Source organism: Sminthopsis crassicaudata, chromosome 1, assembly GCF_048593235.1.
Source record: "Sminthopsis crassicaudata isolate SCR6 chromosome 1, ASM4859323v1, whole genome shotgun sequence".
In the NCBI taxonomy this organism is placed as follows: domain Eukaryota; kingdom Metazoa; phylum Chordata; class Mammalia; order Dasyuromorphia; family Dasyuridae; genus Sminthopsis; species Sminthopsis crassicaudata.
In genome coordinates, this window is record NC_133617.1 from 79507286 (window position 1) to 79526777 (window position 19492).

General features: G+C 38.0%; 1 protein-coding gene across 1 annotated transcript; it reads right to left on the reverse strand.

Moving 5' to 3' along the window:
- Positions 1-17930: 17930 nt before the first annotated feature.
- Positions 17931-19272, reverse strand: LOC141547863 (tripartite motif-containing protein 64-like). Its single transcript, XM_074276549.1, has 2 exons — positions 18265-19272; positions 17931-17951 (listed from the first exon to the last, which is right to left on the reverse strand). Exons 1-2 carry the CDS (start codon positions 19270-19272, stop codon positions 17931-17933), a joined length of 1029 nt encoding a protein of 342 aa, XP_074132650.1.
- Positions 19273-19492: the final 220 nt, after the last annotated feature.

Genomic DNA, 19492 nt, shown 5'->3' on the forward strand with positions numbered 1-19492 from the left:
CAAATCATCCCAAGAAAGAAGGGAAGCTGAAAGGGATAAAATTCTGAAGACAGATGGAAACAATATTAATGAGAAGAGGAAAGACTTATTAAAGGAGACTGATGTGTGCACAGAGAATTCATTTGCAAAATTTATATTTTGAAAAGGCATATATATGCAACACAAATAAATGTATGAGAATATTGCTGTTCTATAAGAAATAATGAGAATGATAAATATGGAGAAACTTGAGAAAACGTTTTCCATACAAGAGGTGACACTAATTTAATGAAGAAACTGAAGCTTGAAAGGGTAATTTAGGTGCTGTCATCAAGAAATGTGAGAATTGGTTTTGAACCCAGATATCGCATAAAGCCAAGTCCAATAATGCTATCTGCCTCACCATTCCCTTAATGCCTTCTGTGAAATAAACACATCTTATGAAGAATTTAAAGTCATCTATAGTCATAAGGAAAAAATACTCTAAATCCCTATTGATCAGAAAAATACAAATTAAGAAAACCGTGAGGTACTACTTCACACTTCTTAGATAGGCTAAAATGACAGGGAAGAGAATGATAAATATTGGAGGGGATGTGATGAAACTGGGACATTATTGGTGGACTTGTGAACTAATCCAGCCATTCTGGAGAGCAATTTGCCACTATGGAGTCTGTGCCCCAAAGAGATTATAAAAGAAGGATAAGGCCCCACATTTGCAAAAATGTATCAGCTCTTTGTGATGGCAAAGAATTGGAAAATGAATGGGTGTCCATCAATTGGAGAATGGTTGAATAAGTTATATGAATATAATGGGACACAATTGTTCTATAAGAAATAATGAACAGACTGATTTTAGAAAAGCTTGGAAAACTTACATGAGCTAATACTATGTGATTTGAGCAGAACCAAGAAAACATTGTACACAACAGCAGCAAGATTGAATGATGATCAGCTGGGGCAGCTTAGTGGCGCAATGGATAGAGCACCAGCCCTGAATTCAGGAGGACCCGAGGTCAAATCTGATCTTAGACATTTAACACTTCCCAGCTGTATGACTCTGGGCAAGTCACTTAACCCCAGCCTCAGGAAAAAAAAAAAAAAAAAAAAAAAAGAATGATGATCAGCTGTGATAGACTTAGCTCCTTTCAGCAATTCAATAATCCAAGGCAATTCCAAAAATTTTGGAAGGAAAATACCCTCCATATTCAGAGAGCTATGCAGTCCAAATGCAGATTAAAATATATTATTTTCATCTTTGTTTTTTCTTTCTCAAGATTTTTCCCTTTTATTTTTTCTTCTCCAACATGACACATATGGAAATATGTTAAAAATTAATGCATATGTATAACTTAAAAAAAGGAAAATTTAAAAAAGAAATATATCATAGAAGTGAACAGAAATACTACCACTTTATCACATTAACTTTTTTTTTTAATGAATCTCAAAAACCAAGTTGGTATTTATATTCCCCAGTGGTCAGAGGATCAAAATTACTATCAGGAAGTGATCTCAGAAAGCATCAAGTGTAATCTCATCAAGTCACATATTATAAGGGAGTAGAATTTAAAAAAAAAATCAGTTGCAGTTCATAGAATGTTGGCCTTGAAGTCAGGGAGACCTGAACTCAATCCTATCTCAATCACTTACTATCTGGGGGATTCTGGTCAAAATAATTTGATCTCAGCTTCAGGCTCTTCCTCTGTGAAAATTGGAAGAATACCTGTCTCAGTAGGTTGTGGTCAGGATCAATGAGGTCACAGGAAAAGCACATTTCAATCTTTCAAAGCACTATGCAAATATTAGTTATTATTATGATGGAGACAATTCAAAAAATTTTTTTTCCAAGTTTCTTTACTTGTAGTAATGGGTACTTCCTCTGGAACTTAGCATCTTCTAAGAATTTTCATAGGCCCCAAGATGTTAAAGATAATACACCTAAATGCACTCTTTTTTTCATGTCTTTTATTTTTTTATTATAGCTTTTTATTGACATAACCCATTGACATGCGTAATTTTTACATCGTCCCTTGTACTCACTTCTGTTCTAACTTTTCCCTTCCCTCCCTCTCCCCTCTCCCCTAGATAGCAGGCAGTCTCATATGTGTTAAACATGTTATATAATTATATCTTAAATACAATATATGTGTACAGATCTGTACAGTTCTCTTGTTGCAAAAGAAAAATCTGATTCAGAAGGTAAAAATAACCTGGGAAGAAAAACAAAAATGCAAGTAGTCCACATTCATTTCCCAGTGTTCTTTCTCTAGGTGTAGCTGACTCTGTCCATCATTGAACAGTTGGAACTGAATTGGATCTTCTTATTGTCGAAAATAGCCATGTCCATCAGAATACATCTTCATTCAGTATTATTGTTGAAGTGTAAAATTATTTCCTGGTTCTGCTCATTTCACTTAGCATCAGTTCATGTAAGTCTCTCCAAGGCTCTCTGTATTCATTCTGTTGATCATTTCTTACAGAACAATATCTCATTACATTCATGTAGCACAATTTATCCAACCATTCTCCAATTGATGGGCATCCACTACAAAAAGGGCTGCCGCAAACATTTTGGCACATACGGGTCCCTTTCCCTTCTTTAATATCAATTTTGGGATATAAGCCCAGAAGTAATACTGCTGGATCAAAGGGTATGCACAGTTTGATAACTTTTTGAGCATAGTTCCAAATTCAAATTGTTCTCCAGAATGGTTGGATCTGTTCACAACTCCACCAACAATGCATCAGAGTCCCAGTTTTCCCCCATCTCCTCCAACATTCATCATTATATTTTCCTATCATCTTAGCCAATCTGACAGGTGTGTAGTGGTATCTCAGAGTTGTCTTAATTTGCATTTCTCTGATTAATAGTGATTTGGAACAACCTTTCATATGAGTAGAAATAGTTTCAATTTCATCATCTGAAAATTGTCTGTTCATATCCTTTGACCATTTATCAATTGGAGAATGCCTTGATTTCTTATAAATTAGAGTCAATTCTCTATATATTTTGGAAATGAGGCCTTTATCAGAACCTTTGATTATAAAAATGTTTTCCCAATTTATTGCTTCCTTTCTAATATTTTCTGAATTAGGGGGTTTTTTTGTACAAAAACTTTTTAACTTGATATAATCAAAATTTTCTATTTTGTGATCAATAATGATCTCTAATTCTTCTTTGGTCACAAATTCTTTCCTCCTCCACAAGACTGAGAGGTAAACTATCCCATGCTCCTCTAATTTATTTATAATCTCTTTCTTTATGCCTAAATCATGAACCCATTTTGATCTTATCTTGGTGAATGGTATTAAGTGTGGGTCCATGCCCAATTTCTGCCATACTAATTTCAAGTTTCCCCAGCAGTTTTTGTCAAAAAGTGAATTCTTTGTTATGGAATATTATTGCTCTGTAAGAAATGACCAGGAGGAGGAATACAGAGAGTCTTGGAGAGACTTACACGAATTGATGCTGAGTGAAATGAGCAGAACCAGAAGATCTCTGTACACTTCAACAACAATACTGTATGAAGATATATTCTGATGGAAGTGGATATCTTCAACATAAAGAAGATCCAACTCACTTCCAGTTGATCAATGATGGACAGAAACAACTACACCCAGAGAAGGAACACTGGGAAGTGAATGTAAATTGTTAGCACTACTGTCTTTTTACCCAGGTTACTTATACCTTTGGAATCTAATACTTAATGTGCAACAAAAAAAATGGCATTTACACACATATATTATATCAAGGTTATATTGTAACATATGTAAAATGTATGGGATTGCCTGTCATGGGGGGGGGAGGGAGTGGAGGGAGGGAGGGGATAATTCGGAAAAATGAATACAAGGGATAATATTATTTTAAAAAATTACTCATACATATATACTGTGAAAAAAAATTATAAATAAAAAATTTTTTAAAAAAGTGAATTCTTATCCCCAAAGTTGGGATCTTTGGGTTTGTTAAACATTAGATTGCTATAGTTATTGACTGTTTTCTCCTGTGAACCTAACCTATCCCACTGATTAACTAATCTATTTCTTAGCCAATACCAAATTAGTAGTGACCGCTGCTTTATAATATAGTTTTAGATCAGGTACAACTAGGCCACCTTCATTTGATATTTTTTTCATTACTTCCTTTGAAATTCTTAACCTTTTGTTCTTCCAGATGAATTTTGTTCTAGGTCATTAAAATAGTTTCTCTGGAGTCTGATTGGTATAGCACTAAATAAATAGATCAGTTTAGGTAGTATTGTCATCTTTATTATATTGGCTTGGCCTATCCAAGAGCATTTAATATTTTTCCACTTGTTTAAATCTGACGTCATTTGTGTGGAAAGTGTTTTGTGGTTTTGCTCATATAGTTGCTGGCTTTTCTTTAGCAGATAGATTCCCAAATATTTTATGCTATGGACAGTTATTTTGAATGGAATTTCTCTTTGTATCTCTTGCTGTTGGATTTTGTTGGTGATACATAAAAATGCTGAGGATTTATGTGGATTTATTTTGTATCCTGCAACTTTGCTAAAGTTGTAGATTATTTCTAATAGCTTTTTAGTAGAATTTCTGGGGTTCTCTAAGTATACCATCATATCATCTGAAAAGAGTGATTATTTGGTTTCCTCATTACCTATTCTAATTCCTTTAATCTCTTTGTTAACTCTTATTGCTGAAGTTAGCATTTCTCATACAATATTGAATAGTAATGGTGATAGTGGGCAACCTTGTTTTCACTCCTGATCTTATTGGGAATGGTTCAAATTTATCTTCATTACATATGATGCTTATTGACGGTTTTAAATAGATGCTACTGACTATTTTAAGGAAAAGTCCATTTATTCCTATATTCTCAAGTGTTTTTAATAGTAATAGGTGTTGGCTTTTATCAAATGCTTTTTCTGCATCTATTGAGATGATCATATGGTTTTTGTTAATTTGGTTATTGATATAGTCAATTATGCTAATAGTTTTCCTAATATTGAACCAGCCCTGCATTTCTGGTATAAATCCTACTTGGTCATGGTGTATTATTCTGGAGTTGATTTTCTGTAATCTTTTTGCTAATAGTTTATTTAAGAATTTTGCATCAATATTCATTAGGGAGAACGGTCTATTTTTTCTCTGTTTTCAACCTACCTAGTTTAGGTATCAGTACCATGTCTGTGTCATAAAAGGAATTTGGTAGGACTCTTTCAATTCCTGTTTTTTCAAATAGTTTATATAGCATTGGAGTTAATTGTTCTTTAAATGTTTGGTAGCATTCACATGTAAATCCATCTGATCCTGGGGGATTTTTTTCTTAGGGAGTTGATTAATAGCTTTTTCTATTTCTTTTTCTAAAATGGGACTGTTTAACCAATTTATTTCTTCCTTTGCTAATCTAGGCAAGCTATATTTTTGAAGGTATTCTTCCATTTTATTTAAGTTATCAAATTTATTGTCATAAAGTTGGGCAAAGTAATTCCTAATTATTGCTCTAATTTCCCTGTGGCAAGTTCTCCCTTTTCATTTTTAAGACTATCAATTAGATTTTCCTCTTTTCTTTTTCTAATCAAATTTATTAGGGGTTTATCTATTTTATTGGTTTTTTCATAGAACCAACTCTTAGTTTTATTTATTAATTTAATAGTTTTTTTATTTTCAATTTTATTAATCTCTCCTTTTATTTTCAGAATTTCAAGTTTAGTGCTTGACTGGGTGTTTTTAATTTTCTCCTTTTCTAGCTTTTTTAGTTGCAAGCCCAAATCATTGGCCTTCTCTTTCTCTATTTTATGCAAGTAAGCCTCCAGAGATATCAAATTTCCCCTTATTACCACTTTGGCTGTATCCCACACATTTTGGTATGATGTCTCATTATTGTCATTTTCTTGGGTGAAATTATTAATTGTGTCTATGATTTGCTGTTTCACCCAATTATTCTTTAGGATGAGATTATTCAGTTTCCAATTATTTTTTGGTCTATTTTCCCCTGGCTTTTTATTGAATGTAATTTTCATTGCATTGTGATCTGAAAAGGATGCATTTACTATTTATGCCTTTCTGCATTTGAATTTGAGGTTTTTTTGTCCTAATATATGGTCAGTTTTTGTATAGGTTCTATGAACTGCTGAGAAGAAAGTGTACTCCTTTCTGTCTCCATTTAGTTTTCTCTAAAGATCTATCTAATTTTCTAGTATTCTATTATTCTCTTTGACTTCTTTCTTATTTATTTTGTGGCTTGATTTATCTGATTCTGAGAGTGCAAGGTTAAGATCTCCCACTTTTTTTGCTGTCTATTTCTTCTTGTAGCTCTCTTAATTTCTCTTTTAAGAATTTAGATGCTGTACCACTTGGTGCATATATGTTTAATATTTATACTGCTTCATTATCTATGCTACCCTTTAGCAAGGTAGAGTGCTCTTCCTTATCTCTTTTAATTAGATTGATTTTTGCTTTTGCTTGATCTGAGATCAGGATGGCTACTCCTGCTTTTTTTTACTTCATCTGAAGCATAGTGGATTTTACTCTAGCTTTTTATCTTTACTCTGTATGTATCGCCCTGATTCAAGTGTGTTTCCTATAAACAACATATTGTAGGATTCTGGCATTTAATCCAGCCTGCTATCCACCTCCACTTTATGGGGGAGTTTACCCCATTCACATTTATGGTTAAAATGACTAATTCTGTATTTTCTGCCATCTTGTTAACCCCAGCTTATGCTTTTCTCCTTTCCTTCCCCCTTACCTCCCTCCCCAGTATTAAACTTATGAGCACCACTTGCCTCACACAGACCTCTCTTTTTAGGATCTTTCCCCCCATCTTATAGTTCCTCCCCTTTTCTTACTCCTTTTCTTCACAATTTCTGTATGCTTTTCCACTTAACTTACTACTTTCCTTTTCACTTTTCCCTTCCCACTTTTCAATGAAGTGGAAGAAGTTTCTCTGTAAATCAAAGATGTCTAGTATTTTTCTCTTTAAGCCAATTCTGATGAAAGTAAGATTCACACTATGTTAATCCCCCTCCTTTCTTTCCCTCAGATATAATAGGTTTCCTTTGACTCTTCCTGTGATGTAGTACTCCCACTTTACCCTTTTTGTGGAACAATTTCCTTTCTACCTCTAGTTTATTTTTTATATTATATCAGTAAAACCAAATTATATATGTATTGTAAAGGGCTAGAACTGAGCAATGCACTTGGATAATGAAGCACGTGAGACTGATTGCCATTCTGATAGCTCCCTATTAACTTGTTTGAAGGTTGACCCTCCCCAGCTGTTCTGTGCTGACTTGATTGGTGGGACAAAGAGGGGGAAGTGACTTGTATGGGAGGAGTAAGAGGAGGAAGAGGAATTGAGACTCAGAAGTTGACTCAGTCTCTTTGGGCGTTTGAGGGAGGAAGGTGTATGTGAGGTTGTTAGGCCTAACCTCCTGACCTTGACCGAAAAAAATCAAGAATAAAGATGTTTAGTGATCCTGACTCCAGATGATTTCTGGGAAGACAGAGTTCCAGCATTTTGGCGTCCAATGTGGGGTTGGCACCCTACTTCCACTGAAGTTCTCAGGTGACCAGGAAATTAGGTGAGTATTCTAATAGAAATAAGGAACTTACCTTGTTAAGGACTAAACCAGCAATCTCTAGTAGCTGAGATGGGGCAGGTGTTAGCTAAAAACATTCCCTTGGCCTCAGCCTACCCAGATACAGCCCCTGCTCCTGCTTCAGCCTCCCCTAGTAGTAATCCTATAGAAGATATAATTAAGATAATTGATGAGAAGAGTTTACTTGTAACCAGCCCACAAATGGATAGTCTCTTAGACTCATTAAATCACACGTCCCCTTGGTTCTTAAAGGAAGAAAAACTAAGCATAGATAACTGGAAGCTAGTGGGATTTGAAATGAAAGAATTTTATGCAAAAAATGGGCCTTATTCAATTACCACAGAGGTATTTTATCTATACAACGTTATTCAATTAGACTTAAGGTATCAAGCAAGTTATAGGAGAAGGAAAAGTGAACAGAGGAGAAAGTGTGAGGAACAAAAGATAGAAAATAAGCAAACTCAAGGCCTTGCCAGAGGGCAAGGGGATTTGAATGAGGAATTAGGGTGTGTTGACTCTGATTAAGCTGAAGAAATTTCAACCCCTCCTACAGAGCAAATTATTGATCAGCCCACATCAACTCCACCTTCAGGAACGGAGGGAGGAGGAGTAGTGGGAGGGGCGGTGATATCCTTGGCACCTACACCCCAGCAATCACCAACCTCCATAACTAGAAAGGGCTTATTGAAGCTATCCAAAATGGAAAAGAAATAGATAATAATTTCAAACTTCAAATTTTTCCCGTGATTCAACAGCATAATTTTGCAGGTCAAGAAAGTAGAAAATATGCTCCTTTTAATATGGATGTCCTTAAAGACCTAAAAAAAGCTTGCACCCTCTTTGGGGCTACATCAAATTATGTTAAGATGTTAATACACAATTTGGCTTATGAAACTTTAACCCCTAGTGACTGGAAAATCATCACAAAGTTGTGCTTAGAACCTGGACAAAACTTGTTGTGGTTTTCTGAATATAGTGAGCTCTGTAGGATTTAAGCCCAACAAAATAATCAAAGTGGAGTTAATACTTCAATCACCTGTGACCTACTAACAGGTGTAGGTTCTTATGCAAATGCTTCAGTATAGGTTAATTACTCCACAACAGCATTTGAGCAAATTGCTGCTGCTGCTATCAAAGCATGGGCTTCTCTCCCCAGTAAAAACTACAAGGGTGAGACCTACACAAAAATTGTACAAGGACCAAATGAATCCTTTGCTGATTTTGTGGCACATTTGCAGGCAGCTGTCACACAGACTAATGGTGAAAATGAAATAACAGACACCTTGGTAAGGCAACTTGCTAGAGACAATGCCAATGAGGTTTGTAGAAGAATTATACTAGGACTAAATAGGGATGCTCCTTTAGAGGAGATCATAAGACGCTGTGCCACAGTGAGCACAAATACCTTTTATAGCCAGGCTATGGTGCAGACCTCCCAAGATCCCAACATAGGAAGACAGGGTCCCTTTTGGCAAGGGACTTCCAGAGAGACTCGTCAATGCTTTCAATGTGGTAAAGTAGGCCATCTGAAAGCTCAATGTTGGCATAGAGACAGAGTGAGAAAACAGGCTGGGAGAACAAGACCCAAAACCCCATGTCCAAAATACAATAGAGGACTCCATTGGGCATCAGAGTGTAGATTGATTCAGGGAAACGGGATGAGGGGCCCAGCTCCAGGGCCCCAGGCAAAAAACACTTGGTGCATGATGGCAGCCAATGCCACACCCAGAGAGTGCCTCCAAGTCTAATACCCAGACATGACCAATCAGCCAGGAAGCCATCTGATGGGAGAAAGGGATTACACAATCAGTCAGCCAGGAAGCAACATGATGGGAGAAAGGGACTACAATTAGGAAGGATATAATTGTATGCAGCTGGGACAACTGAGATACCCCCTGGAGAGGTGAAATCTGTTCCTCTCCAGCCTATGGATCCCTTGCCTCCAGTGACAGTAGGCTTGACCATTTCACCTCCTAAGAGTATTTACAAGACAGTGTTCATTCATACACGGATGTGGGAAACTGGGGAATGTGTAGATAATATCCCAGTCACTAACACAGATAGACAATGTGTGACTTATCAACTAGGGGAAGTAGTAGCATCGGGTTTATTGATACAGACCCCTAATAAGCAACCTGGTGACATTCACCCACGTTCTGACTCCAAGCAGAAAAACCCAGGAATATACTGGACAGCAGCTGTGACAGCTGACTGACCTATGCTCACCATCTATATAAATGGCATAGCATTAGAAGGACTGGTGGACACAGGTAGAGATCGCACAGTCATTAGAGGTGCCAACTGGCCCATTCACTGGCCAAAGACAAAGGCAGACCCCTACAGGTCTGGGGTAGGAGGATCGATAGCAACTGAAGTTAGTGTTAGCCCTTTAAGATGGATATTTGAATGTGAAACAGGAGTTTTTACTCCTTTTATAGTTGAAAAAATCCCCATCAATCTATGGGGAAGAGACATTTTACAAAAATTAGGGTTAAAAATGAGTACTTCGGTTTTTTAGGCAGGGCTGCTATTGAAGGCCTGCCACCACTTTCACCTATTTACACCAGTGTGGATAGAACAGTGGCCCTTAGGTAGAGATAAAATCCAGGCCTTACTAGACATAGTACAGGAACAACTTGACCAAGGACACTTACAACCTTCTCTAAGTCCTTGGAATAACCCAGTATTTGTTATAAAAAAGAAATCTGGAAAATGGAGGATGTTGATTGATTTAAGAAAGGTAAATGAACAGATGGAAACTATGGGAACTCTTCAACTTGGACTTCCATCTCCTACTCAGTTGCCTAGAGAATGGCCTCTATGGGTTATAGACATTAAGGATTGTTTCTATTCTATCCCTCTAGATAAGGAGGATATGAAAAGATTTGCCTTTTCATTGCCCAGCGTTAACTTAGCTGAGCCTTATAAAAGATATGAATGGACAGTTTTGCCACAGGGAAGGAAAAACAGCTCTACTATATATCAAATGTATGTTGCTGCTGCTCTTACTCCAGTAAGAAAAGCATTTCCAAAAGTAATGTTATTACACTACATGGATGATACATTGGGATGTGCACCTGAGGAACAAATGTTAGAAGCATGTCTGCAAAAAACCATAGAAACACTAAGGAATTATAAATTGCACATAGCTTCAGAAAAGATTCAAAGACATGCTCCTTTTCAACATTTAGGATATGAAGTATATCCTAAGGTGCTTACAGTACAAAAACTCTCCTTAAAAACAGAGAAGCTAAACACCTTAAATGACTTCCAGAAATTGATAGGAGATATCCAATGGATGCATCCTGTGCTAGGCTTGACTACCTGTCAATTGCAACCATTATATGACATTTTAAGGGGAGACAGTGCTTTAAATTCACCACTCCAGCTTACAAAAGAAGCTCAAGAGGCTTTGAGAGAAGTTGAACTGGCTTTATCCAATGTGGTTGAAAGAGTCACTCAAAAACCCTTGGAAATATCAGTTTTTGCTACACAAGAGAGAGGCACCCACAGCAGTCCTTCAACAGGGAGACAGTGTGATAGAGTGGGTGAATCTCCCAGCACAACCAGAACAAAGCCTTATTCCTTACCTAGTGCTTGTGGCTAGAATTTTATTAAAGGCCATTAAATGAGCAATATAATTATCTGGGATAAGACCTGACAAGATATACACCTTTTATACTAATGCACAAGTTAATGTGTGCTGTGAAACCATCCCAAAGTGACAAATTTTATTAGCTATGGCTCCAAATTTTACATGCGGGTCTCCATTAAAGATAACCAGATTGTTACATAATTGGTGATGGATTCTTGAAGAAAAGGTTTCTAAAGTTCCTCTTAAAGGACCAACTAACTTTATAGATGCATCCAAACATAATATTTGCACTGTATATTCTCATGACTTAACTATAAAGAGGGTAATCAGAACTCCTTTTCAGTCTACTCAGCAGAATGAATTGTATACAATCATTCTAGCTCTTGCTTATTATCTGGGAGACATAAATATAATATCTGATTCGGCCTATTCAGTAGGTGTGATACAAAGAATTGCCACAGCCCAAATAAAATTTGTAGCCTCCAATATATATCAGCTCTTTAAGGAACTTCAAGAGCAAGTGAGAAAGCATCCAGGTAAGATTTATATTTTGCATGTCCACTCCCATAGTGGATTTCCAGGTCCTATTTTTGATGGTGATTCAAAGGCAGATAGCCTTCTAACCATGTTGGCCAGTACTCCTTTATTTCAAAAAGCACAAGAATCTCATTCTAAATATCATCAGGCTGCCTGAGCTTTATGTTTACAATTTGGAATAACAAGAGAAGAAGCTAGGAGCATAGTAAAAGCCTGTACAGCTTGCCTTCCTTTCCATGCTCCTACACTCCCTCCAGGGAAGAACCCTCGTGGTTTGAGACCTAATGAAATTTGGCAAATGGATGTGACCCATTATAAATCTTTTGGTCATCTATCTTTTATCCATGTCATGGTAGACACCTTTTCAGGATGCACATTTGCAATGCCAGCAGCAAAAGAGACAACCTGAGTGGTCGCTGAATTCCTTATACAAGCATTTGCAATTATGGGTGTGCCACAAGCAATAAAAACAGACAATGGACCTGAATATACATCAAAACATTTTACACACTTTTGTGCACAGTATAAGATTTTACATACCAAGGGCATACCCTTTAATCCTCAAGGGCAGGCAATAGTAGAGAAAAGAAACAGATATTAAGACACTCCTCCAAAAACAAAAGAAAGGGGGAACCATGGGTAACCCTAGAGAACTTCTAAATTTAGTTCTCTATACCATTAATTTTTTAATTTTTGACAAAGATGCACTGGCTCCGGCAGACAGATTTTATAACTCACCGGAAGGGCAGTGCCAAGTGTGAGCAGCTCCACTGTCTTTAGATAATCGCCAGGTGATCTGGAGAGACCCAGAAAGTGGTGAATGGAAGGGACCAGATAGGTTAACTGCTTGGGGGAGAGGGTTTACTTGTATCTCCACAGATGGAGAAGGAATCAGATGGGTGCCAACGAGCCGTATTCACCTTGTCCATCGGAGAGAGACAGAGCAGATCCTTGAAACGAAGGAGAAGACCCAAGAAACACTGGGTGGTTCTGTTGCTGACTGTGCCCATCACTGAAAGAACCTGGCAGTTATGGCATTTGACTCATGAACGTCAAAAACTGTTGGACTTGAAAACTCTCAGGAATCATTGGATTCTCTGAGACATGATAAGACTATTGTAGGACTTGAAAGCCCTCAGGAATCATTGGATTCTCTGAGGCATCATAAGACTGTTGCGGGACTTCAAAACCTGTAGGGATCATTGGATTCCCTAACATATAAAAAGACTGATGTGGGACTTCAAAAACTTGTGGGGATCATTGGATTCCCTAACATGAAGCAATGGACAATAGATTGGTTTTGGACTATCTCTTGGTTGCTGAAAAAGGCGTATGTGTGACTGATGTTTACATACCCTCCTTCTAGGACTTCTGGAAATCTTTTACAAAAGCGTGTTGATTTATATTGTTTGTTATATCACTACTTGCATGTACAATTCCTGTTTGTTATACCACATCGAGTCTGCACTGATTTGGGGAAGAGTCATCACTAATAGCCTCTGCGTTATTGCTATGTGCTTGTGTAATAACTCCCATGCTGATGGGTTTGTGCATACTTGTCTCTAATAAGGCCCTTCAACCCAGAAGCCCGCTAGCAAATCCCCACTTCTCTTTGGTGCTTTTCATCTCCCTTCCTGAGATGTTAGGGAGGGTGTGATTATCTCCTTTTTAGTGCTTTTATCTCCCCTCCTGAGAAGTCGGAGAGGATGTGGTCACCTTTTTGGGGTTCTCACCTCCCTGAAAAGTCAGGGATGGTGTGATGGTCTATGCTTAGTTTTTCTTCCTTTAAGAACCAAGAGGACGTGTGATTCAATGAGTCTAAGAGACTATCCATTTGTGAGCTGGTTACAAGTAAACTCTTCTCATCAATTATCTTAATTATATCCTCTATAGGATTACTTCTAGGGGAGGCTGGAGCAAGAGCAGGGGCTGTATCTGGGTCGGCTGAGGCCGAGGGAATGTTTCTAGCTAACACCTGCCCCATCTCAGCTACTAGAGATTGCTGGTTTAGTCCTTAACAAGTTAAGTTCCTTATTTCTATTAATGTATTCTTTATGTATACTCATACCAGAAATATAGTTTCCAAGATTTCTTTTTACCTTTTTATGTTTCATTGAATTTTATATTTGGAGATCAAACTTTTTGTTTAGTCCTTTTTTTTTTTTTTTTTTTTTGTCAGAAAGAAATGAAATTCACCTATTTCATTGAATGTCCATCTTTTTCCCTGGGGGAAAAAATGCTCATTTTAGCTTTAATGTAGACGCTGCTAGATTCTGAGTAATCCTTATTGTGGCTCCTCTGTATTTGGATTGTTTTTTTTTTCCCTAGCTGCTTATAGTATTTTTTCCTTGGTCTGATAGTTCTGGAATTTAGCCACAATATTTCTTGAAGTTTTGATTTTGGGATCTCTTTCAGTAGGTAATCGATAAATTCTTTCAATGTCTATTTTACCCTCTTTTTCTATAACATCTGGGCAGTTCTCTTTGATGATTTCCTAAAAAAATAGTGTCTAGGCTCTTATTTTCATCATAATTTTCAGGAAGTCCAATAATTCTCAGATTATCTCTCCTAGACCTATTTTTCAGGTCTATTGTTTTTCCAAAGAGGTATTTAACATTTTTTTCAATTTTTTCTTTTCTTTTTTGGTTTTGTTTGATTGATTCTCCTTGAGTCATTCCTTTCCATTTGTTCAATTCTGTTTTTTAATGAATTAGTTTCTTCATTTACTTTTTTATTTCTTTTAATTGTCCAATTGAGTTTTTAAATGAGTTGTTTTGATCTATGGAATTTTTTTCCATTTCACCAATTTTATTTTTTAGAGAGCTATTTTCTTTTTCCAATTCACTAATTCTGTTTTCCTTGGAATTGTTTACCTTTTCCAATTCACTAATTCTGTTTTTCAGGAATTTGATTTCTTTATCCACTCTATCTTTTAATGAGTGGGATGACTTATCCAGACCCTCTTGCCAAGCTTCTCTTTCCTTTCCTCATTTTCCTTCTGGCTCTCTTGTAAGAGCTTTTTAAATTTCTTCTATGAGAGTCTTGTGTGTTGGAGACCAGATCATATCCCCCTTTGAGGTTTCATATGGAGACACTCTGTTTTTAGTCTTCTCAGGGTTTGAAGTCTGCTCTCTATCTGTATAGAAGCTATGTATTGTTAGAGCTCACTTTTACTTTTTACTCATTTTGACAAAAAAGAAACAAACAAAACAACAACAAAAAAATGCAAACGTGGTCTGCTTTTTGGGCAGTATGGTATTACCAAGTTTCCTCTACAAACAACAAGAAGTAGCAGGGAAGCAGCAGTGGAACAGCAATGGCTGCACGGTGTCTGCACAGCAGTTGCTCTCTGAGAGCGTACTGAATCCCTCCTGGCACTGGATGGATGTGGCCAGGTCCTGAGAGACCCTAGCATTTGGGGTTATAGTCTTTACCCCCTGTGTTGATAGCTTCTCTGCTGGTCTACTGGCTTGCTGCCAGGGTAAAGAAGTTCACACTGGGTAAAGTTCTCCCCTAAAGTTTTCCAATAGCTGCAATTACACCCTCCCCCCTCTAGTCTGCTCAGTGTGAGCTGCTTTGTAGCCTGCCTGAGGTCTGCATTTGGTCTAATTGTCCCTCCCCACGAGCAAAAACAGACCTTTTCTGGAGAATTTGAGGTTATCTTCTGTTGGTAATGTGTTGTATAACCAATATTCATGGTTTTTTTTTTTTTTTTTTCAGTCAAGCACTAATTCTGAGGCTGTATCATGGAAAAAGTAGTCTGAGGGCAAGGAAGAGCTTAGGTAAATGTATGTGTCCTCTCTGCCATCTTGGCTCCACCACCATTCTTAAAGTAACACATCCAAATATGGTTCAGGAAAGGATTGGAACTTTTCTCAGTGACACTGAGAACAAGTTACTGTCAGAAGAGACTATCTTGCATAATGCTTAGAAGGCCTGGCCTGTAGTCCTGAAGAAATTAAGTAACTGCCTATATAATGGGGGCAAATGACCCAACCACTCTGATCCCCCAGAAATTAAAGCAAAAACCTTTAGTTTAAATCAAATGACTTAAATGTAATGAAGTATTCTGTAAAATTCTATGCTTGAATAAGTTATTTCTTTTGACAAGTAAAATTATTTCAGAGATATCCAGAAAAACTTTCATGAACTGATAAAGTGAACAAAACCAGGTGAATGTTATACACAGTAACACAGCAATATTGTTGGATGAAGAATTATGAATTGTTAAGCTAATATTAGCAATACAATAATCTAAAATAATTCCAAAGAATGAATAAAAAAGGGTTATCTTCATCTTCAGAGAAGGAACAGATACGTTATTTTTCATCTTTTTTTTTTCTTTTATTCAAATCCTCTTGTATGAAATGACTAATATGCAAATGTTTTACATAATTGCATATGTATAATCTATACCTGATTGCTTACCATCTCAGAGGTAAAGAAGGGGAGGGAGAGAGAGATAGAATTTATAACTCAAAATTTTAAATAAAGTTTTTTAAAATGGGGGAAAATTATTTAAGTCAGTCTCAATTATCCCTCACCATGAAACTAGTCACAGAGATAGAGAGCCCATGCAAATGTCTTTGACTAGGCCCCTCCCTCCCACACTCTACTTCCTGCCTTTATTCCCTTCCTCCCCCCAAAATATTGACTAGTTGGCCCTTCCAAAAACACATTGCAAAAATCTTTTTTTTTTTTGGTCCATGACTTTTTCACAATAACAGGTACCTGCTGGCTATGAAAACATTGTTGCGATTTCATTACATGTGCACTATGAGCAGCTCTCCCAATTTACTTTGGGAGAGGAGGAAACACTGTAGACAGAATGATGTTATATTCATACAATGTCTCCCTTCCAAGGCTGGAGATTCATCACAGATATAAGTGAAAAGTAAGATTAGAGTTAGTATGCTATTAGTAACAAATTAGTGTGAGTCAAAGACAGTAACAAATTAGTTTTAGTCAAAGGCAGTATATTTCTTTGTGACCAAAAGAATCTACCCAGATTTTTCCTGTGTCTGGAAGAGACAAACACTCAAGGGAAAAATGCTCTTAAATGCCCAGTCCCAGGCCTATATAGACACTTTAGGTAAATGCACCCCACATAGAGACCAGGGATTCTCAGTTTAGAATATGCAGATACCCAGGAATGTCAGAAGCATGTCAAAGGGCATGGGGAATATTTGGAAACTGATTTGATGATCCCATCAACATTAAATAATTTCTGATGTGATAAGGGGGCAGCTAGGGAGCACATTGGATATAATGCCTGGCTTAGACTGAGGAAGACTCCTTCCTGAGTTCATGTTTGGCTTCAGATATTTAGTAGCTATGGGATTCTGAGCAGTCAGTTTTCTCTGCATCAGTTTCCTCATCTCAAAAAAAGAGCTGGAGAAGGAAATTGTAAACCATTACAGTGTCTTTGGTGAGAAAATGCCAAATGATAAAACAAAAGAATTGGACACAAATGAAATGAACAACCACAAAAAGACACACAAGCACAACAAACACAAGAATTTATTTTATTTTATTTTAAATAAGAAAAAGGAAGGTTTAATATAATTCAAGGGATATAGGATAGGAAAAAAACCTGAAAACTATAGATCTAATTGGAGTATGATAAAGCCTTGGAACAAATGTGAGATATGATAACTTGTGATTCCCCAGAAATATACAAGTAAGAGAAACATTCTATGAAGACAGCACACTATTGTAGATATATCTTGAATTTACAGTTAAAACCAGACTAAACTTGCTGAGGGTCATGAACACAGGAAAGCTAAAGGATATAGTGCTTGATCTTCCTCTCTCCTGGTGAGTATGTACTCCATAATGAGACATACCTACTTCTGCAAATATCTAATAAAGCAGATTTTTAACATCCCCCTTTTCGGAAACCATAGTCCTCAAATGAGAGTTTTGGGGGTTGTTTTAAATTACTAAACAGAATTGATTGTGAAAATTTGTAAACAGACAGGATCCACTGAGGATGAGAGGGTACAGAACACTTGGGAATGATTTCCTTCAGCTTGCAGGGCAAAGGCAAATGTCCTGAGTGAGCAAGCAGGACTCTTCATCATGAAATAGGCAATCCTCCTTCTCTTGGAGGAAGGCTGGAAATGGAATGATCAAAGTCTGGGAGCCTGCTGGTGGTTTGAGAAGTGTTCTCTGGGGAAACTCTCATTGAGATGAAAAGCAACAAGCACAAAGATGGGAGTCCAATGGACAGAGAGTCATGGGACCAGACTTAGTTCCTGGAAGTGGGGGGCCGGGAGAAAAGACGGGTGTGATGGGCGCTGTGAAAGAAAGGGGGTAGAACTTATAAATAAGAGAGTGCTGGAGAACATTGTAAAAAACAAGAGTTCCAGGTCTATATTCCAGGTAGACCCCAATTCTGGGTATAGGGCCTTTCAACTTATGGTTCAGTGATCCAGGATGGGATGTGAAATAGTAACCATCTTTCTTCTTGGAACATATCAGCAGGAAGGCATTGTCACAGGAGTCCATGTCTCTGCCCCTTTTTTTCTTCAAGTAGGGGGTGTAGATCCCCAGGACCCACTGAGGTACCTGACTCACATCCACCTCCCAGTAGTGTCTGCCTGAGCTAAAGGCCTGCTCAGCAAGAACAGCATGGAAATCGGAGTCTTCAAGAGGTTGGAACGCCTCCCAGGTTTCTGTAGCCTTCACACTCTTCAGATCCTCAGAAATACTCACATAATAAGTGGTAGATCTGGGATCCATGGTGATGTCCACTCTGCATCGATTGAGCATCTCTATCAGGCCAGGGATAGGATACTCTCTCAGCTCTGGGATGGCAGTGTTGGCCCTTTGGGACAGCTCTAACTCACTCCTTTCCAGCAACTGCTTGGCATCCTGTAGCAGATCCAGGTCAGGTTGGTAGCCTGCTTCCTGCAGTTCTAGCTTGAGCTTCTGAAGGGTTTGTATATTCTGGGTTAGTCTGTCCTGCCTTACCCTTTGCTCTTGCCTTATCCTTTGAAGACATATGAATTCTTCCTCCATCAATAAGCGGTGCAGTTTGAGGTATTCTTCTGTGATCATCCTTCTCCAAGACACAGACCTCTGATGAGCTAGGAAGTTCTGAGCTTCTTCAAAATGCTTCCCCAAATTTCTCTGCATGTCCTCGAGCTGTTTCCTGCACTTGGGAGCAGCCTCTCCTACAGGAGAGATCCCATGAGCCTCATGCTCTGGGGTTTCACAGCATGTCACACACAATGGTGTCTGGTCGTGTTCACAAAAGAGCTTGAAGACTTTCCCATGAAGGGTACACTGGCTCTGCCCCTTAGTACTCTGCAAAACCTGGGAGCTGAACTTTTTGACCAGGTCAGTCAGCTGTGCTAGGCGCTCATTGACTGGAGGCACTGCTCTGATCTGGGGCACTTGTCTGCATTCAGGACAAGAGAAAGCCAGGGTTGCTGCCCTCCAGCAGGAGGAGAGACATTCTCTGCAAAAGCTGTGCCCACAATGGAGGGTGACTGGCTCGGAGAAGTAGTTCCTACAGATGCTGCAGGTGATATCAGTCTGCACTTTCTGCAGCATTTCTGCAGCAGCATCCATTCTTCTCTCTCCAGTTACTTCTCTTCTTCAGCAGCTGAGATGAAGACACTTCACTGGCAGTCAAGGCAATGCTTCTGAGCAGAAGAATGCTCTCCTTTTATAGGAGGTAGCCCAGCCCTCCTGGAGCCTCCCAGAGGTGTGAATCCCCTGGCCTGCAATCCTGCAGCTCAACCTGTCAACTCTTCCTGGTTTCAGCACCCTTCCCCCCACCCCTTGAGTT